Below are 18839 nucleotides of genomic sequence, written 5' to 3'. Positions count from 1 at the left end.
ATCTTCCCCACTTTATATGGGAGGCCGCCACAGCATGGCTTGACAAGTGGTGCTTCGGTGTGCACCCAGAATCCGAACTGGCTAACCCCGGGCCACAGCAGTGGAGCGCGCGCACTTAACCGCTTGCACCACCAGGCTGGCCCCACGAAATTTTATATCAGTGTTTAGCACTTCATGTGGACTTGAAGCTGAATGAGACAAAGAAGGCCCCTACAACTTGTCAACATTTGGCACTCTGCTGGAGGTCCTAATCATTACAAAAGAATTAAGAAATCACAATAAACAAGGAATAAAAAAGATATCTGTTGTCATTTGCATATATATCTAGAAAATTCAAGAAAACAAACTGAAAAACTGTTAGAATGAATAAGAAATTTGAGAAAAGAAGCTAGATACAAGATTCATATTAAAAAGCCAAAGTGTTTCAATATGCTAATAACAACCAATTAGAAAAAGCCATGGGGGTATGGTGGGGGAACCCGACTGAAAATCAAAATATTTAAAATGCCCATAATAAATGCAGTAAGAAACGTGGAAAACATACACCAAAAAAAAAAAAAAAAAAAAGACTTAATTCCAGTACATAAAATAATACCAAGATAGAGGCTTACCTGGTTTCTGGATAGGGAGAATTTACATTATCAAGTTGTCATTCTCACTAAATTAATAAGTTCAATATGATTTTTTTTATTGTGGTAACATTGGTATATAACATTATATAAATCAATAGGATTTTTATGGAACCTGGGAAGTCAATTCTAAAGCTGATAGGGAAAAGAAAAGCCAAGAAAATTTTGGAAAGGAAGCATAGAGATGAGGAAATTTGCTCCACTAAATATCAAATCATATGATAAAGCTACAGTAATTAAGACACTGTTATCTTGGTTTAAGAGGAGAAACACAGAGCAATGTAACAGAATTAAAAGTTCAGAAATACACCTAATACATATGGGAATTTATTTTGTGATAAAAGTGCTCTCATATCATGGAAAAGGACAGACAATTCAATAGTTTTTGGATAACTGGTTATTCCATTGGGGGAAAAAAATCATCACTACCTTACATCATAAACAAAAATAAGTTTCAGATTACTTAAAATAAAATAAAACAAATCCCATACAACGATTAGAGTTTTATATGTTTTTTTTAACACTCTAGATCAAAGAGAGAGGGGGAATGAAAGCAAGTCTTTTTAGACAAGATACAACTTCCAGAAACTATAAGAAAAAAGACAAACAGATTTGGAATACAGAAAAACTTAAACTTTCTGTATAAGACACTCTATCAAGTTAAAAAATGAGATGGTTATAAGTCAAAAGATTACTGCCCATATCAAAGAGCTGCTAAAAAATTATCAAGTTCAAAATATAACTGAAAATGTAAAAAGTGAGGCAAATAGGTAGTGTATGGAACTACAAACAGGCAATCAATTGTGAAACTTCATTCAGGAATCTACAAAGCTTTTAAATGAGCTATTTTTCCAGTTTTACTAAACTGGCAAAAAAAAAGTTCTACTAAACAGTATTAGAGAGGGAAATGGGTTTTAATATACTATTTGGGGGAATATAAATTGATACAGCTAGTTTGACCAGAAATATGGCACCTATTTAAATGTAAAAAATGTTCACAGTAATTCTATTTCTCTGCATATATTTTATAAATACACATTTACAATAAAGTATATAAAAGTACCCTCACTGCAACAATTATTATAATATAAAAAAATTAGAAACAACCTAGGAAAATCATTAGGTAACTTGTAGTATACCAACACAATAGAATATTATTACAGCCATTAAGAATGAGATAGAGACACAGCAATACTTGTCAAACTTGAATGTGCATTAAAATTCACGTGGTGAGCTAGTAAAATGCCCACTGGTTTCTAATCCCAGGGATTCTGATTCAGTAAACCTGAAATTGTGTTCAAGAATCTTCATTTTTAATAACCCATAGGATTTTAATAAAGGTGGCAACATTGGCTACTCTGAAAAATATTAGTCTGTAATAGAGTGGGAAAAGCAATTTCTAGAACAATATGTAACCTATAACCACATTTATGTTTTTAAAAATTATCTGTAAATGTAAATATGGATGATGTACACATGAAAGTAAATTCATGGAAAAAAGTCTGGAAGGATATTTAAATTCATAACAGTGGTGATCTCTGAGGAAGAGAAGGATATATCCAGGGATGGGGGAGTGAAAGAGGACTTTCACAGTTGACTCTATGAATTTCTGTAGTATTTGATTTTTTTTGGTACCGAGAATATACTTATGGGGACCGGCCAGGTGGCACAGGCGGTTAAGTGCACGCGCTCCACTGCGGCGGCCCAGGGTTTGTCGGTTTGGATCCGGGCGCGCACTGGCGCACTGCTCGTCAGTCCACACTGTGGCAGCGTCCCATATAAAGTGGAGGAAGATGGGCACGGATGTTAGCCCAGGGACAGTCTTCCTCAGCAAAAAGAAGAGGATTGGCAGATGTTAGCTCAGGGCTGATCTTCCTCACAAAAAAAAAGAATATACTTATTACCCATATAATGTTAAGAAAATAAAACATAATAAAAAGGTAAAATACATCTTAATGTCATGAGTTAATATTTGTTTCCTAAATGAAGACTCACTTTTGTAGGATTATCATCTAGTAAGACAAACTGGTGGTATTTCTTAATCACTCTTTGCCTTCAGTCAAGATATACCTTTTGGTTTCCCTCATACGTATGCAAGCCTCCATGCATCCTCTCTGCAGTATGCTAATAGTTCCACTCAAGGAAATTGTCTCTTCACAATACCAGGCCTCACTCTCCTGACTAACTTATATTTAGAGTGAAAATTCTCAGGGATAAGTTTTGGCACTATTACCACCAAAGCAATGGTTAAGCAAGGTGGACAAATGTGGGTCACGAGGTACTGTTTCTTTCTGTGGTTTCCCAAGGGTAGAGCACTGATGGGTAGAACAGTGGTTCTCTCTTCCTTTAAGCCCTGGTGGCACTTGGGGGCATGGCCTGGCTCACTAGGTCACTAGGCCTGGCTGCGAGGGCTGAGGACTAATGACTTCAAGTAGGAATTACCTTTTGAGTTTCAAGTTGACAAGTTATCTAGTGAAGTGGAACATTACAAAGGCATTTACAATTACAATATATCATTGTATGAAACTAATTAGATAGTAATTACACACTTACAGACTTCTTGGTAGCCTGGAAACACTTTTCTATATTTTGCATTTTGACATCACAACATTAATTAAAACACGAACAGCCATATAGTTAACATATGACACTATAATGTATGAATCATAATAAATTATCTTACTGATGGATGATTTTAGCCTAAATCATTTTTAAAATCTTTGTAGAAGAATTATTTCATCTCCAACTCAAGTTCTGACTCTCCTAAGCAAAATGACAGCAACTAGCTGACGCTTAGCAATATTTTATAGAATCAGTTTTATAGCCAGAAGAGGGAAACAATCAATCATGTTTTTCACCTGCTTAATTTTACAGAGGAGGAAAAAATCACAATGTTACTAAATGTTCTCTGACTCCCGAAGTCCAACAATATTTGTTACCCATTGCAGATGCTCTCACTTCAAATATATTTCTAAAATTTCTTTTCCACACAACTCCTCATTTCCATCCAGGCTTATGCTTTTGATTACGCAATTTACTATAAATCAAATTACTCTAAGCAACAACTGAGTAATTTAGTCACATGCTTCAAAACTTCTACCTGCAAAATCCATCCATCCAGGAATCCCTCTCTGACTCCAAGGACACTAAAAATTGCAGTTTGTACCAGTGTCAACTCAAATCATCCTAGAAAAATCTTCCTTTTGTGTTTATTTAGCAGTGCCTACATATATGGCAACCATATTTTCTTAACTAAAACCCAGGACACTTGATCTGGACCAAATAATTTTTTTCCAATTCATAAGCTTCTCTACATATTTAATTTGAACATATTAAATAACAACAAGTTATATAATCAATTGATTTTTATAGACAAGAATAAAATTATATGCAATTAGGATGGTCCTAGAAAATCATTAACAATGTTCTAAAAAAATTCCCAAAACTGAATCTAGAAATCCTCTGGTTAATGACTAGCGTTGTGGAGGCAGGAAGCCAGCTTTCCTTCTGCAGCAGTTAACAACAGCTCTAGCTAAATATTTTGCTGACATTTCACACTACTTAAGTTCATTTATTTGCCAAAAGAGATGTGAGGCTACACTCTTTATGTGTAAACCAAGAGGTCTGAAAAGATGGCACATCTTCACTCCTAAGACACCAAACTTGTGTAAGATGACAGAGTTGGTATCCATTATCAGTGAGAGCACATGTCAGGGAATGCTCCTCCCTGCCCCGTGCTCCGGCAGTAGACTGACTATACAGTCAACTAAGGGATAGAAGCTGAGAATATCTGAACAGAATAAATTCCCTTGGTGTTTTCCCACCAAATTAAATTAATTAATTGGTGGGCAAATGATTTGCCTTATTCAAGGTGAAGATACAAGACCTATTTTAGGAGAAAAATATTATAGAATATTCCCACAGGTAGTAAACCCCAGGATAGGGTTGAGCCCCAATAGGCCACATGAGTGATAGAGGAAAAAAATACAAAATAACAAAAACAAAACTAAAGCTAAGAATAAAAGTATTCAAATATTCTGATGGTTTAAATTTTCCCAAATAGAGTATATTAATCTAGGTGTAGAACATGAGATAGATGCATTGAAAGCAATACTTTTACAACAATTACTGTAAACTGATTCCAAAAGAAATTTTAAAGTTATCATAAATGTAATATGGGCCCCAATATCCACACCCAGACTTTTAAATTGGAATATAAACCTTTCGTTGCCAAATAAAGGAATGCTAAAATTTAGACCTTGAGCATACTGAAAAGAAACAAAAAATAAAAGACATACTCCAGGGAGAAAAAGATCTTCATTATACCATATCAAAGACATTCAATTTTTCTACTTTTTATTTTATAGAAAAATGCATATTTTACAATGAATCTATATGTCAATAAAATAAGTCTTCAGTTATAAACTTTTAGTAAAAATTTGTACTCCTAATACAGTGTTGATTTATCTTAGCTAAACTAACCATAACTTCTTGTCTTAGCAATTTGTAGACAAAATTTGATCCCCTAAATGTTTCAGAGAAATGATTACATAATATTATGCAATATTCAAAGTAAAATGACTTAACACTTTGAAACAAATAATATACATTGCTTAGTATTTTTTATTTCATTTCATTTAAGTGTACTCATGAACACTTACCTTACATAGAAGGTCTTTTTGAGGCAAAGGAGGGGATCGTTCTTCATACATAGGAGGTGGTTTATGTGTGGGTGGAAGGTCGATCCTGTACCAAAAAGTTTAAAAACTGTGATTGCCGAAAAAAAAAATGGAGGAAAGACAATCAAGTTTCTCTTAAGTTTTGAGGATATTTTCCTCATACTAATATTTTTATTAGTGTACATGTTTAATTAAGTTCTTATATTTCCATTAACGTATCATAGAGGGAAAAAAAAGGTAAACTGGTTTTAAAAGTTCCAAAGTTTAGGACCAATTTAATTGATTCATATTTAAAGAAGCAAATGAAATAGAAGCATTTTTTGAAAATTATTATTAAGCAAGGAATCTAGCACATACCAATTTACTTAAGTATTTCACATTTTTACATCTAACTATGCCTATCAACATTTTAAAGATAGCCAAACGAGTGTAATGGAAGGCACTTTCCTCTAAAGTGTCATAAAAGCAATTTGAAGGTTATATCTTAAAACGATAATGAAAAAAGTTTATACTGTATTTTGGAAATACTTCCAAAACTAATTTTCAAAAGCCATGGTCACTCTTAGAATATTCATCATGCAAATAATGATTTTCAATCTACAGACTATTATAAAGCTTGCCACCTGAAATAAACGGACCATTACATCCTGAGAGAATGCATTTATTTTTCCAAAATGACCTAATCTATTAAAAAAACACAATATTTTCTTTTTTTTTTTAATTTTATTTATTTATTTTTCCCCCAAAGCCCCACTAGATAGTTGTGTGTCATTGTTGCACATCCTTCTAGTTGCTGTATGTGGGACACGGCCTCAGCATGGCCAGAGAAGCGGTGCGTCGGTGCTCACCCGGGATCCGAACCCGGGCCGCCAGCAGCGGAGCGCGCGCACTTAACCGCTAAGCCATGGGGCCGGCCCAATATTTTCTTTTTTATTTTATTTTTTTTGGTTTATTATGGTAACATTGGTTTATAACATTGTATAAATTTCAGGTGTACCTCATTATAATTCTATTTCTGCATGGATTACATTATGTTCTCATGTTCACCACCCAAATACTAATTACAATCCATCACCATACACATGTGCCTAATTATCCCTTTCACCCTCCTCCCTCCCCCCCTTCTCCTCTGGTAACCACCAATCCAATCTCTGTCACTGTGTGTTTGTTTGTTGTTATTATCTACTACTTAATGAGTGAGATCATACGGTATTTGACCTTCCCGCTAGGACTTATGTCACCTTGCATAATACCGTCAATGTCCATCCATGTTGTCACAAATGGCTGGATTTCATCGTTTCTTATGGCCGAGTAGTATTCCATTCTGTATAAATACCACATCTTCTTTATCCATTCGTCCCTTGATGGGCACTTAGGTTGCTTCCACGTCTTAGCTAATGTGAATAATGCTGCAATGAATAGAGGGGTGTATGTATCTTTATGCATTGGTGTTTTCAAGTTCTTTGGATAAATACCCAGCAGTGGAATAGCTGGGTCGTATGGTAGTTCTATCCTTAATTTTTTGAGGAATCTCCATACTGTTTTCCATAGTGGCTGTACCAGTTTGCACTCCCACCAGCAGTGTATGAGAGTTCCCTTCTCTCCACACCCTCTCCAACACTTGTTGTTTCCTGTCTTGTTAATTATAGCCATTCTGATGGGCGTGAGGTGATATCTCATTGTAGTTTTGATTTGCATTTCCCTGATAATTAATGATGCTGAACATCTTTTCATGTGCCTGTTGGCCATCTGTATATCTTCTTTGGAGAAATGTCTGTTCAGGTCTTTTGCCCATTTTTTAATTGGGCTGTTAGTTTTTTTCTTGTTGAGATGCATATGTTCTTTATATATTTTTGATATTAATCCCTTATCAGATGTATGGTATGCAAATATGTTCTCTCAGTTGTTAGGTTGTCTTTTCGTTTTGTTGATGGTTTCCTTTGCTGTGCATAAGCTTTTTAGTTTGATGTAGTCCCATTTGTTTATTTTTTCTATCATTTCTCTTTCCCGGTCAGACATGGTGCTTGAAAATATGTTGCTACGACCGATGTCCAAGAGCATACTGCCTATGTTTTCTTCTAGAAGTTTCATAGTTTCAGGTCTTACCTTCAAGTTTTTAAACCATTTTGAGTTAATTTTTGTGTATGGTGTAAGGTAATGGTCTATTTTCACTTTTTTGCATGTGGCTGTCAACTTTTCCCAACACCATTTGTTGAAGAGACTTTCCTTTCTCCATCGTATGTTCTTGGCTCCTTTGTTGAAGATAAGCTGTCCACAGATGTGTGGGTTTATTTCTGGGCTTTTGATTCTATTCTATTGATCTGTGTGTCTGCTTTTGTGCCAGTACTATGCTGCTTTGGTTACTATAGCTTTGTAGTATATTTTGAAATCGGGGAGTGTGATACCTCCAGCTTTGTTCATTTTTCTCAGGACTCCTTTAGCTATTCAGGGTCTTTTGTTGTTCCATATAAATTTTAGGATAATTTGTTCTATTTCTGCCAAAAATGTTGTTGGAACTTTGAAAGGAATTGCATTGAATCTATAGATTGCTTTAGGAAGTATGGACATCTTAATTATGTTAATTCTTCCAATCCAAGAGCATGGAATATCTTTCTATTTCTTTGACTCTTCTTCAATTTCTTTCAGCAATGTTTTATAGTTTTCATGTACAGATCTTTCACCTCTTTGGTTAAGTTTATTCCTAGGTATTTTATTCTTTTTGTTGCAATTGTAAATGGGATTCTATTCTTAATTTCTTCTTCTGCTACTTTGTTGTTAGTGTATAGAAATGCAACTGATTTTTTTATGTTGATTTTGTATCCTGCAACTTTACCGTATTCGTTTATTACCTCTAAAAGATTTTGGTGGATTCTTTAGTGTTTTCTATATATAAACTCATGTCCTCTGCAAATAGTGACAGTTTCACTTCTTCCTTTCCAATTTGGATTCCTTTTATTTCTTTTTCTTGCCTGATTGCTCTGGCTAGGACTTCCAACACTACGTTAAATAGGAGTGGTGAGAGTGGGCATCCTTGTCTGGTTCCTGTTCTTAGAGGGATAGCTTTCAGTTTTTCACCATTGAGGATGATATTAGCTGTGGGTTTGTCATGTATGGCCTTTATTATGTTGAGGTACTTTCGTTCTATACCCATTTTATTCAGAGTTTTTATCATAAATGGATGCTGTATCTTGTCAAATGCTTTCTCTGCATCTATTGAGATGATCATGTGATTTTTTTTCTTCATTTTATTAATGTGGTGTATCACATTGATTGATTTGGAATGTTGAACCATCCCTCCATCCCTGGAATAAATCCCACCTGATCATGGTGTATAATCTTTTTAATATATTGTTGTACGCGATTTGCTAGTATTTTGTTGAGGATTTTTGCATCGATGTTCATCAGTGATATTGGCCTGTAATTTTTTTTCCGTGTGTTGTCCTTGTCTGGTTTTGGTATCAGGGTAATGTCACCTTCGTAGAATGAGTTAGGGAGCTTCCCCCCCTCCTCAATTTTTTGGGAGAGTTTGAGAAGGATAGGTATTAAGTCTTCTTTGAATGTTTGGTAGAATTCACCAGGGAAGCCGTCTGGTCCTGGACTTTTATTTTTGGGGAGGTTTTTGATTATAGTTTTGGTCTCCTTACTGGTGATTGGTCTATTCAAATTCTCTATTTCTTCTTGCTCCAGTTTTGGAAGGTTGTATCATTCTAAGAATTTATCCATTTCTTCCAGATTGTCAAATTGGTTGGCATATACCTTTTCATAGTATTCTCTTATAATCTTTTGTATTTCTGAGGTGTCCGTTGTAATTTCTCCTCTTTCACTTCTGATTTTACTTATTTGAGCCCTCTCTATTTTTTTTTTTTGGTGAGTCTACCTAAAGGTTTGTCAATTTTATCTTTTCAAAGAACCAGCTCTTGGTTTTATTAATTTTTTGTTTTTTTTTTTTAGTCTCTATTTCATTTACTTCTGCTCTTATTTTTATTATTTCCCTTCTTCTACTGATTTTGGGCTTTGTTCTTCTTTTTCCATTTCCTTGGGGTGCATTCTTAGATTGTTTATTTGAGTTTCTCTTGTTTGTTGAGATAGGCCTGTATTGCCATAAACTTCCCTCTTAGAACCGCTTTTGCTGTATCCCATAAATTCTGGCATGTCATATTTTCATTTTCATTTGTCTCCAAGTATTTTTTGCTTTCTCCTTTGATTTCTTCATTGACCAATCATTGCTCAGTAGCATTTTGTTTAATCTCCACATATTTGTGGCTTTTCTGATTTTCTTCCTATAGTTGATTTCCACTTTCATATCGTTGTGGTCAGAAAAGATGCTTGGTATTAGTTCAATCTTAAATTTATGGAGACTTGTTTTGTGGCCTAATATGTGATCAATCCTGGAGAATGTTCCATGTGCATTTGAAAAGAATGTGTATTCTTCAGTTTTTGGATGCAATGTTCGGTATATGTCTCTTAGGTCCATCTCTTCTAGTGTGTCATTTAAGGCCAATGTTTCCTTATTGATCTTCTGTTTGGATGATCTATCCATTGGTGTAAGTGGAGTGTTAAAGCCCCCTACTTTTATTGTGTTGCTGTCTATTTCTCCTTTTATGTCTGTTAATAATTGCTTTATATATTTAGGTGCTCCTGCATTGGGTGCAGTTTAACGCTCCTGTGTTTAAAGTAGCAATTGATAAGTATGTACTTACTGCCATTTTTTAACTTTTTTTCTTGGTGTTTTAGTAGTTCTTCTCTGTTCCTTTCTTCTTCCCTTGCTCTCTTCCCTTGTGGTTTGATGGCTTTCTTTAGTATTATGTTCGGGTTCCTTTCTCTTAGTTTTTTGTGTATTTATTATAGGTTTCTTGTTTGTGATTACCATGGGGTTCATATATAGTAACCTACATATATAGCAGTCTATATTAAGTTGATAGTCTCTTTAATTTGACCTCTGTCTGAAAGCTCCTCTTTAACTCCCCTCCTCCCACATTTTAAGGTTTTGATACCGTGTCTAACCTCTTTTTTGTGCATTTGTATCCATTACCCTCTTATCATGGAGATAGATAATTTTTCCTATTTGTGACCTTCTCTTTTCCGCCTAAATATCTCCCTTTAGCATTTCTTATAGTACTGCTTTCTTGGTGACAAACTCCTTTAATTTCTCCTTGTCTAGGAAACTTTTTATCTCTCCTTCCAATTTGAAACATAACCTTGCTGGGTAGAGTATTCTTGGCTGTAGGTTTTTTCCTTTTAGCACTTTAAATATATCATGCCACTCTCTTCTAGGCTGTAAGGTTTCTGCTGAGAAGTCAGCTGATAGCCTTACGGGGTTTCCTTTGTATATAACTTGTCTTTCTCTTATGAATTTTTAGATTCTCTCTTTAACTCTGGACATTTTAATTATGATGTGTCTTGGTGTGGGCCTCTTTGGGTTTATCTTGTTTGGTGCTCTCTGTGCTTCCTGTACCTGGATGTCTGTTTCCTTCCTTAGGTTAGGGAAGTTTTCACCTATTATTTCTTCAAATAGATTCTCTGCCCCTTTGTCTCACTCTTCTCCCTCTGGGACACCTATAACACGGATGTTAGTGCGCTTGATGTTGTCCCAGAGGTCCCTTAGACTGTCTTCACTCTTTTTAATTCTTTTTTCTTTTACCTGTTCAGCTTGGGTGATTTCTTCGAGTCTTTCATCCAGCTTGCAGATCTGTTCTTCTGTATCCTCTCCTCTGCTTTTGAGTCCCTCTAGTGCATTTTTCATTTCAAGTATTGTATTCTTCATGTCTGACTGGTTCTTTTTTATATGTTCCATTTCTTTGTTGACATTCTCACTGAGTTCATCCATTCTTCTCAAGATCAGTGAGCATCCTTAGCACTCTTTGTTTGAACTCTCTGTCGGGTAGGTTGCTCATTTCTGTTTCGCTTATTTCCTTTTCTGGGGTTTTGTCCTGTCCCCTTATTTGGAACAAATTCCTTTGCCTCCTCATTTTGCCTCTTTCCCTGTGCTTGTGTCTATGTATTAGGTAGGTCGGCTACGTCTCCTGCTCTTGCAGAGTTGACCTTATATAAGTGATGCTTTAGGAGGCCTGGCAGTGTGCTTCCCTCTCCTCTCCAGTTGCAAATGTTCCAGGAGTGACCCCTGTGTGGGCTACATGTGTCCTTCTGTTGTGGTGGGGTTGTTCTTCCCGTAGGTTCTTCCCAGGGAGGCTGAGGTATGTCCCTGGCCAGCTGTTGTAATGCTCAGCTGCATGTAGTTTTTGTGGGCCCTTCAGTCTCTTTATTGGGTGTGGGGTGTCCCAGCACAGTTGGCTGCAAGGTCTAACAGCACATTCCTGTTGCTGTATTTCTATTACGTGAGTCGGCCCGCAGCATGGCAGGTTGTTAGGCTCAGGGGCTTACAATCGCTATAAGCCTCCAGCCTTTAAGTCCCTTGTCAGCTCTCTGAGGATTGCAGCCTGATGGGGCTGGCCTCAGGCACAGGAGCACCCAATTATTTCAGGCTTTGGAAGGTGGGGCCAAACCCCTATGTCGCTCTTTGAGAAGCACAAGTCTTCTGCAGTTGACAAGCCCCACCGCCTACAGGTCCACACACAGCCATCACAGTCTTGCCCCATGCGCGCACCCCGACCTCCTTAAGTGGACCCAGTCTCTCCAAGGCGATAGCCCCACACTCTCCACCACTGCCCCACACTCTCCACCCACTCCTTGCACACACCCTGCCCTACAGAGGCAGACCCAGGCACCAGGCTGTGGAGAATCCAGGCAGCTCCCTTAGCAGGCCCACAAGTTGCCCGAGGACTTGTTGGGTGGGGCCAGTCCCTAGAGTGGGCTGCTTGCCCTGGCTCAGCTGAATTAAATCGGTGCTCTAGTGGGTGGGGCAGACCCTGGGCTAGCAGGCCCCAGGGAGAACTCCAATGGCGTCTGCTAGCACCTGTGTCAGCACGCCCATACCAGGGCACCACAGTGGCTGCCGCCAATGTCCCAGTCCCTGGAGAGGTCTCACCTCTCACTGAGATGCACTCAGAGCCTATCAGGTGAGTCTCTTTTCCCCAAAGGGCTGTGCACCTTTCTTTCTGCTGATTTTATGTTGCTTTCTGAAACGGCTGAGTTTGTGCATGGGCCCTTTAAGAGCCGGTTTTAATTTCTTTGTGAACCAGCTTTTCTGGGGGTACTCCCCAATCTTTTAGTAGCAAGCAAAGTCAGATATTATGCCACTCATCTCAGTTGTGCTGGATCCACAAAATGCCCACAGCGAGGGTGCTCCCCGCCTCAGGGCTCCGCTCCTCCAGGGAGGGCTGCACACCTTTGGGCTGCTCCTGGGCGGCCGTGAAGCCCTGCGGCTAGTGAAGGTGGCGTTTTTTCTCTCCAGAAGGGAATTTCTCCCTCTTCCACCTCAATTAGGATTGTCATTTGTTGCAAGAGGTCCTCATATCCAGTTTTCAGTTCTCTCTCAGGGGTAATTTTTCCAAGAGTAGTTGTAAATTGGCTGTGCCCACAGGAGGAGGTGAGTTCAGAGTCTGCCTATGCCGCCATCTTGACTTCTCTCCTCAGACTTTTCTCTTTTTCAATATTTTCATATATATATATATATATTTTTTTTTAAGTAGCATTTGAACTTTTTTTTTTTGAGGAAGATTGGCCTTGTGCTAACACCTGTTGCTAATCTTCCTCTTCCTTTTTCTCCCCAAAGCCCCAGTACATAGTTGTGTATCATACTTGTAGAGTTGTAGCTCTTCTGTATGGGACACCACCTCAGCATGGCTTGATGGGCCGTCAGTAGGTCTGCACCCAGGATCCAAACCAGTGAACCTCGGGCAGCCGAAGCGGAATGCATGAACTTAACCATTATGCCACTGTGCCGGCCCCGTATTTTCAAATATTTTAAATATTGTTGAATTCCAACAAAAATAGAGTTAAATATAACTTGTAGCTCTCTGCATTCTGGAAAAGAATTTTTTATGTATTCTCATACTTTTGAAGATCACAGATAACTAATTTTTAGTATTTGTGATTAGTAAATGAAACAGAAATTTACCTATATTAAAAGATAAAAAGAATGAAAGCTACAGAGGCCAAAGTAATTACAAATTCTCTGTGGTCTAATAACTTCTCAATGTGGGCATGAAATATTTTAAATGAACAGAATTCAAACAGTACATGAAATGGTTACAGGGATTTACTAGCCTACTAGTATATTACGTTTTTGAAATTATAGAAAAGCCTGAGGTAATTTGGGAACTAAGATGAAGTTAACCACATGCTAGTTACTCTTGAAATATTAAAGAATTCCAGTCTTACAGGTATTGCACTGAAAGAGTACTTTACAGTCCTTGTATTTAAAGTAATTGTTTCCTTTCATCAAACAAAAATCACAGCAAGTTTATAACTCCTAGGTGCCATAGGTCATTTAGGTGAGAAAACCAAGGCTCATGGAGGCGATGTGACTTGTTCATGGTCATACCACTAATTTGATCATGATAAAGCTGAGAGTAACACTCAGGTGTCTTCCGTCTTAAAAGATCAGTGCTGCCACTGTGCCAGATTAGGGAGACAGACACACAAAGCATTTACAAACACAGAAGAAATACATTCTTTGAGAGCCAGCCTTATTTCCTAACACAAAACATTAATAACTACACAAGAAATAATGTCATTTGTATAGAACTTCACTGTGTATAAACATTATTTTATTCTACTCTCATCATAACCATGTGAGGTAAGTAGGAAAAGTATTATTCACATTTCACAGATGAAGCAACAAAGCTGTTGATGGAATTAAGAGAATTGGGACATTAGTCTTTTGATTCTACAGTAAAGTGCAATTTCTGCTTTATAATTCTATCTCAATGATTATGCCAAAAACATTGCTTTCTCTTTAAGCGTTCCTTTTATTTTTTTTTTTTTTGTGAGGAAGATCAGCCCTGAGCTAACATCCATGCCAATCCTCCTCTTTTTGCTGAGGAAGACCGGCCCTGAGCTAACATCTATTGCCAATCCTCCTTTTTTTTTTTTTTTTTTTTTTTTCTCTTTTTCTCCCCAGTAGATAGTTGTATGTCATAGTTGCACATCCTTCTAGTTGCTGTATGTGGGACACTGCCTCAGCATGGCTGGACAAGCAGTGCATCGATGCATGCCCAGGATTTGAACCCAGGCCGCCAGTAGCAGAGCGTGTGCACTTAACCGCTAAGGCACGGGGCTGGCCCCTGCTTTCTCTTTAAATAAAGAAGATGTACATTTTATAATTCATCAAAACCAAAATTCTTTAAGGAGAAAGCTTTAAAACTCAATGTATTTAATAACTCTAGGCAGTCGAAAGTTAAGTTATATCTATACATAAGACAGGCATATACAATCGGAAGCAATTAAATTGCTAAGATTTTTTATATCTGTCTTTCAACTGCTTCATCAAAGACCAGCATTTTTATTCAGAGGGCAGAACAACATAAAGTGTCACTATGTTACCATTTGGAAAGATGTCTCATATACTGTAGGTGAAAAAGGTATCTAATATATTTGTCTCCAGCAGCCCCTGGACACTGTTTATTTACCAGATGTAGTTTGAGACATTCAGATGAAACCATGGTCATCTCACAAAGCTCTAACAGTATCTGGACTTCCATCTCTTAGGCACTTTACACATGAATAGCTGTAAAGATATAAAGACTGACGCATACTGAATATTCATATTTGAACACAAGCAAAAAGGTTACCTACACTTTGTCAAGATAGGATGGTCTCTTTTCTCGAGGCGTCAGCAGCACAGTCACAAAGACAGCGATGATGAAAAGGGCAAGGACAGCTCCAATGACAGCTCCAGCTACGGCTATGGAAGAGGTCTGCTTAAATGGGACATCTGTAAAGTAACAAAAATTAGGCTTTTCAAACAATTTTAAACAGAGGTCTTGAATTTGCATACCCTAATTTCTACAATGTGCAAGGACTATTTGATCGAAGTATATTATCCAATAGCAAGTTTAGAGGACCCCAAATTTGCTTCATTAGTTTTTGTAGCCTTATGCTAACACCCTTCTTCCTTGTAAGATGTCACCTTAGCATTCCAGGTTTGCTTTTTTCAAGTTATGAAAAGAATATCCCCAGTTAGGTACCAATGAGTGAATCTACTCCCTATGGGCAAAGAATGCCTGGAGGAGAAAAGAAGATAGAGAAAAGTGCGAAAACTATTCTTAGTCTAAAAGGTGATAAAACAAACAAAAAATTTAGTATTCTTTAATAGAGTTAACCAACAATACAGACATTTATCTTTATTTTTTTGCTGAGGAAGATTCCCCGAGTTCACATCTGTTGCCAATCTTCCTCTTTTTTTTTTGCTTGAGGAAGATTAGCTCTGAGCTAACATCTGTGCCTATCTTCCTCTACTTTATATGTGGGACACTGCCGCAGCACCGCTGGTGAGTGGAATAGGGCCTTGCCCAAGATCCAAACCCGTGAACCTGGGCTGCTGAAGCGGAACGTGCAGAATTTTAACCCCTAGGCCATGGGGCCAGGCCCAACATTTATCATTTTTATCCTATTAAAATATAAAAGAAATTCTATTAAGGAAACCAACAACCTTCAAGAAGGGGCAAAACGAAAACACAAAAAATATCCCAGATCTAATAAATATAGTCAAAAAGTAACATTGTAAAATTTAAAAGTTTTAAAAATAGAAGTATTATTAAAACAGTACTTGCTGCAGATAATTTCCCTTAATTCATGCACATTTAATACAAATTATACTTAAGATAGTGTCTCTACTATAAAATTAAATGGAAATTCTTCCCTATCTCCTGGCTATAGACGTACTATATCATTTTTGAATAACAATTTCTCTTTCCCAGCCTGCCTCACAAATTTTACAAGGATTTTAAAAACATATTTAGCAGTTCGCATTTCGCACAGTTCTGAAAAATTGTCACCCTATTTTATGAACTCTCAAATAAGGGAATTTACTAAAATTTTAACTATGTTTTCAAATATAAGTATTTGGATATGACAAAACCATCAATCCTTATGTGTAAGTATTATTTTGACCATGTCAGCCACATCGAATCCAGTAACTAAATTTTGTGGGGTGAACCATCAGTTACAAACTACCTTTAATATACACGATTTTGTTTTATCTTTCTATCCAATGAGAAAGATACAACATTCTATTAAGTGAAGATACTACAGTCCTAAATATTCTGCCCACACTCAATGAGTAGTGGAGAACACAGAGTGAAATAAAGCGAGGTTGGGGTAGCAGAGGAGCTTCCCCCCTTACGCCCTCGTTGGGAGAGACTGGTTTTCTGCAATGTCTAACATAGATTCTCCTTTTGGGTCCCCTATTCAGTAATGAAGAACTCTTAGTTTTCACTTAAATTGACATTCACATATACTCTTAAATAGTTGCAATTACTGTTGGGATCCAGATGTGGCCAATTTAAATGAAATTAAAGCACTATCAGTTTTGAAATATGTTTCACCTACTTTAGCATCATAGTATTTCCATATAAATACATATTTAGAAGTATTTTCCAACTCTGTTTTTATTAAAATGTGAGTCACATGGTGTTTTAGATTGCTAAGAGGAATGTTTTACTTTCTTTCTAACTATAAAAATTTCTTTAGCAAACTAACAATCTTGGGTTTATTAATGGGTCATTTTATTGCCTCATTCTACAGGAAAAATCTTACACCGATGAGAGCCAAGTAACCCATTTCAATAACCCTTCAAATACTGCAAGAATCTAAAAATAGTGAAATACACAATTATTTTAAACAATATAACCAGTTCAGTCATTCAGGATGTTACCTTCATTTGCCAATATACATCTGGTTTATCTTTCTATTGTTGCTCATTTCTCTAATCCCTACTATCTCCATTTGAATATGTGATAGATGAGAAAAAGATTTGAAACCCAACCTAGTCAAATATTACGCTGCTCTTGTAAAAGCAAGAGAGATTTGGGATGATTTGGGGTAATCTTCTATTCTATACTCAGCAGTTATCATTTTTGCCCAAGTGTACAGAATTTAAAGGGTTCTTGTTTTGATGGAATGACAAAGTGAATGCCATATTTACAGTAATACTTCTGAAATTATTTTTCAAAAACACAGGTTACTCTTTGAATCAGCCCAAATTAAGATTCTCAATGTACAAATCATTATAAATTCATCAAACCTCACACTTCCTCCAAGCCTTTCATTTAATCTTAGGAATAATATTAAATTTGGTAGTGCTTTGTAAGTAATATAATGACAGATTTTTAAAACACTAATTCCCAACTCTGAATATATATTTTTAATATCCTGAAATAATTCTCAAGTCTAAATAGATATTATTTTTTAAACATTTAATTATAGTCTACTTTATCTAGTAGACTATCCATTAGTCTTATAATTTCTAGCTCTAGGATTCTATAACTGAGAGCTGACTGTATATATACCAAAACACTTCCTTCTGTCTTAATTTGGGCATATTTATTTCACCTGGCTCCATTCATTCTTTATTCTTATTTATCCTCTCTTTTTTGCACATTTCTTCTTAGTATCAAAACAGTTTAGAAAGTACAGAAACAAGCAACTGGAAGAAAAGCTAGGTATGAATCCAATTACCAATTGGCTAATCTATATATAGGTAAATTGACTGTTAAATACATATATGGGATACATTTCATATTTCCTTTTCTGATTCTTCTACTAATTTAGAAAAAAGAAAAGAATATACTTGAGTATTAATATTTTAAGGGTGTTAACAGGTGATGAACACTAGTAAGAAATGCAAAGGAAGAGCTGAAATTTCCTGCATTCAAGTCAAAGAACTTTGATGAAAATTGAGAATTTAGCTCCAACATTACCTCTCCCACATCCCTGCCCACAAAATCTACATACATAGATTCTATATTCCAACAAAACCACTACAAGGAGAAAAAAATTAAGCAAGCAAATGTATAAAAATTCGGCATTTTTCAACGTTAAGCTAGTTTACTGAATGAATGACATGAAACAACATTACCATCACCTAAGGAGATGTTCTACTAAATCTTATTATATGCTTACAAGCAACAGGAAACAAAAAGACAAAAGCATTAAAATATTTAGCATTAAAGGATGTCTCTCTCAAAAGAACAGCTTCCTGTTATCACATTAGCTATATTAACCCACATACATTGGAAATTCACCTCTAAAAACAGAAAAATAGCCTTCCCCAATACAACAAAAGTATACTCCCCATAATTAAAGATATCGTGCATATGTCTTATGGGGAAAATGTTCAAAAATCAGTTACAAATCATACCAAAAAAATTCAGTACAGATATAAGAAATAACTTTCATTACTTTTTAAAAATATATATACATGTATAAATATTACAGATACTAAACTGAATTAGTTTGTCTTTATTACTGATACAAATGAATAAAAAGTACGTGAAAGCTATTCGAACATGTGCTCACCTAACTCACATCTGAAACTGAGTCATGACAATATTTTTAAATACTATTAAACACACTAAAATACTTGTTTACAGCAATTTGCTAAAACCATTCAAAATGGGTGAGTATAGAA

At 36.3% G+C, this 18839-nt stretch overlaps 1 protein-coding gene across 1 annotated transcript in view; it reads right to left on the bottom strand.

Annotated features, from left to right (window-relative positions):
- The window catches only part of NECTIN3 (nectin cell adhesion molecule 3), a 147661-nt gene that overhangs the window by 58490 nt on the left and 70332 nt on the right, over positions 1-18839 (bottom strand). The window contains exons 6-7 of the mRNA XM_087439575.1: positions 15005-15143; positions 5291-5375 (exon numbers count right to left, since the gene is read on the bottom strand). Coding sequence (XP_087295701.1) covers positions 5291-5375; positions 15005-15143 — 224 coding nt within the window. The remainder of the gene's footprint in view (positions 1-5290; positions 5376-15004; positions 15144-18839) is intronic.

This window comes from Ceratotherium simum, chromosome 15 (genome assembly GCF_057802395.1).
Source record: "Ceratotherium simum simum isolate JZ-2026a chromosome 15, ASM5780239v1, whole genome shotgun sequence".
In the NCBI taxonomy this organism is placed as follows: domain Eukaryota; kingdom Metazoa; phylum Chordata; class Mammalia; order Perissodactyla; family Rhinocerotidae; genus Ceratotherium; species Ceratotherium simum.
Note: the sequence above shows the minus strand (reverse complement) of the source record. Positions and strands in the feature narration are given on the sequence as shown.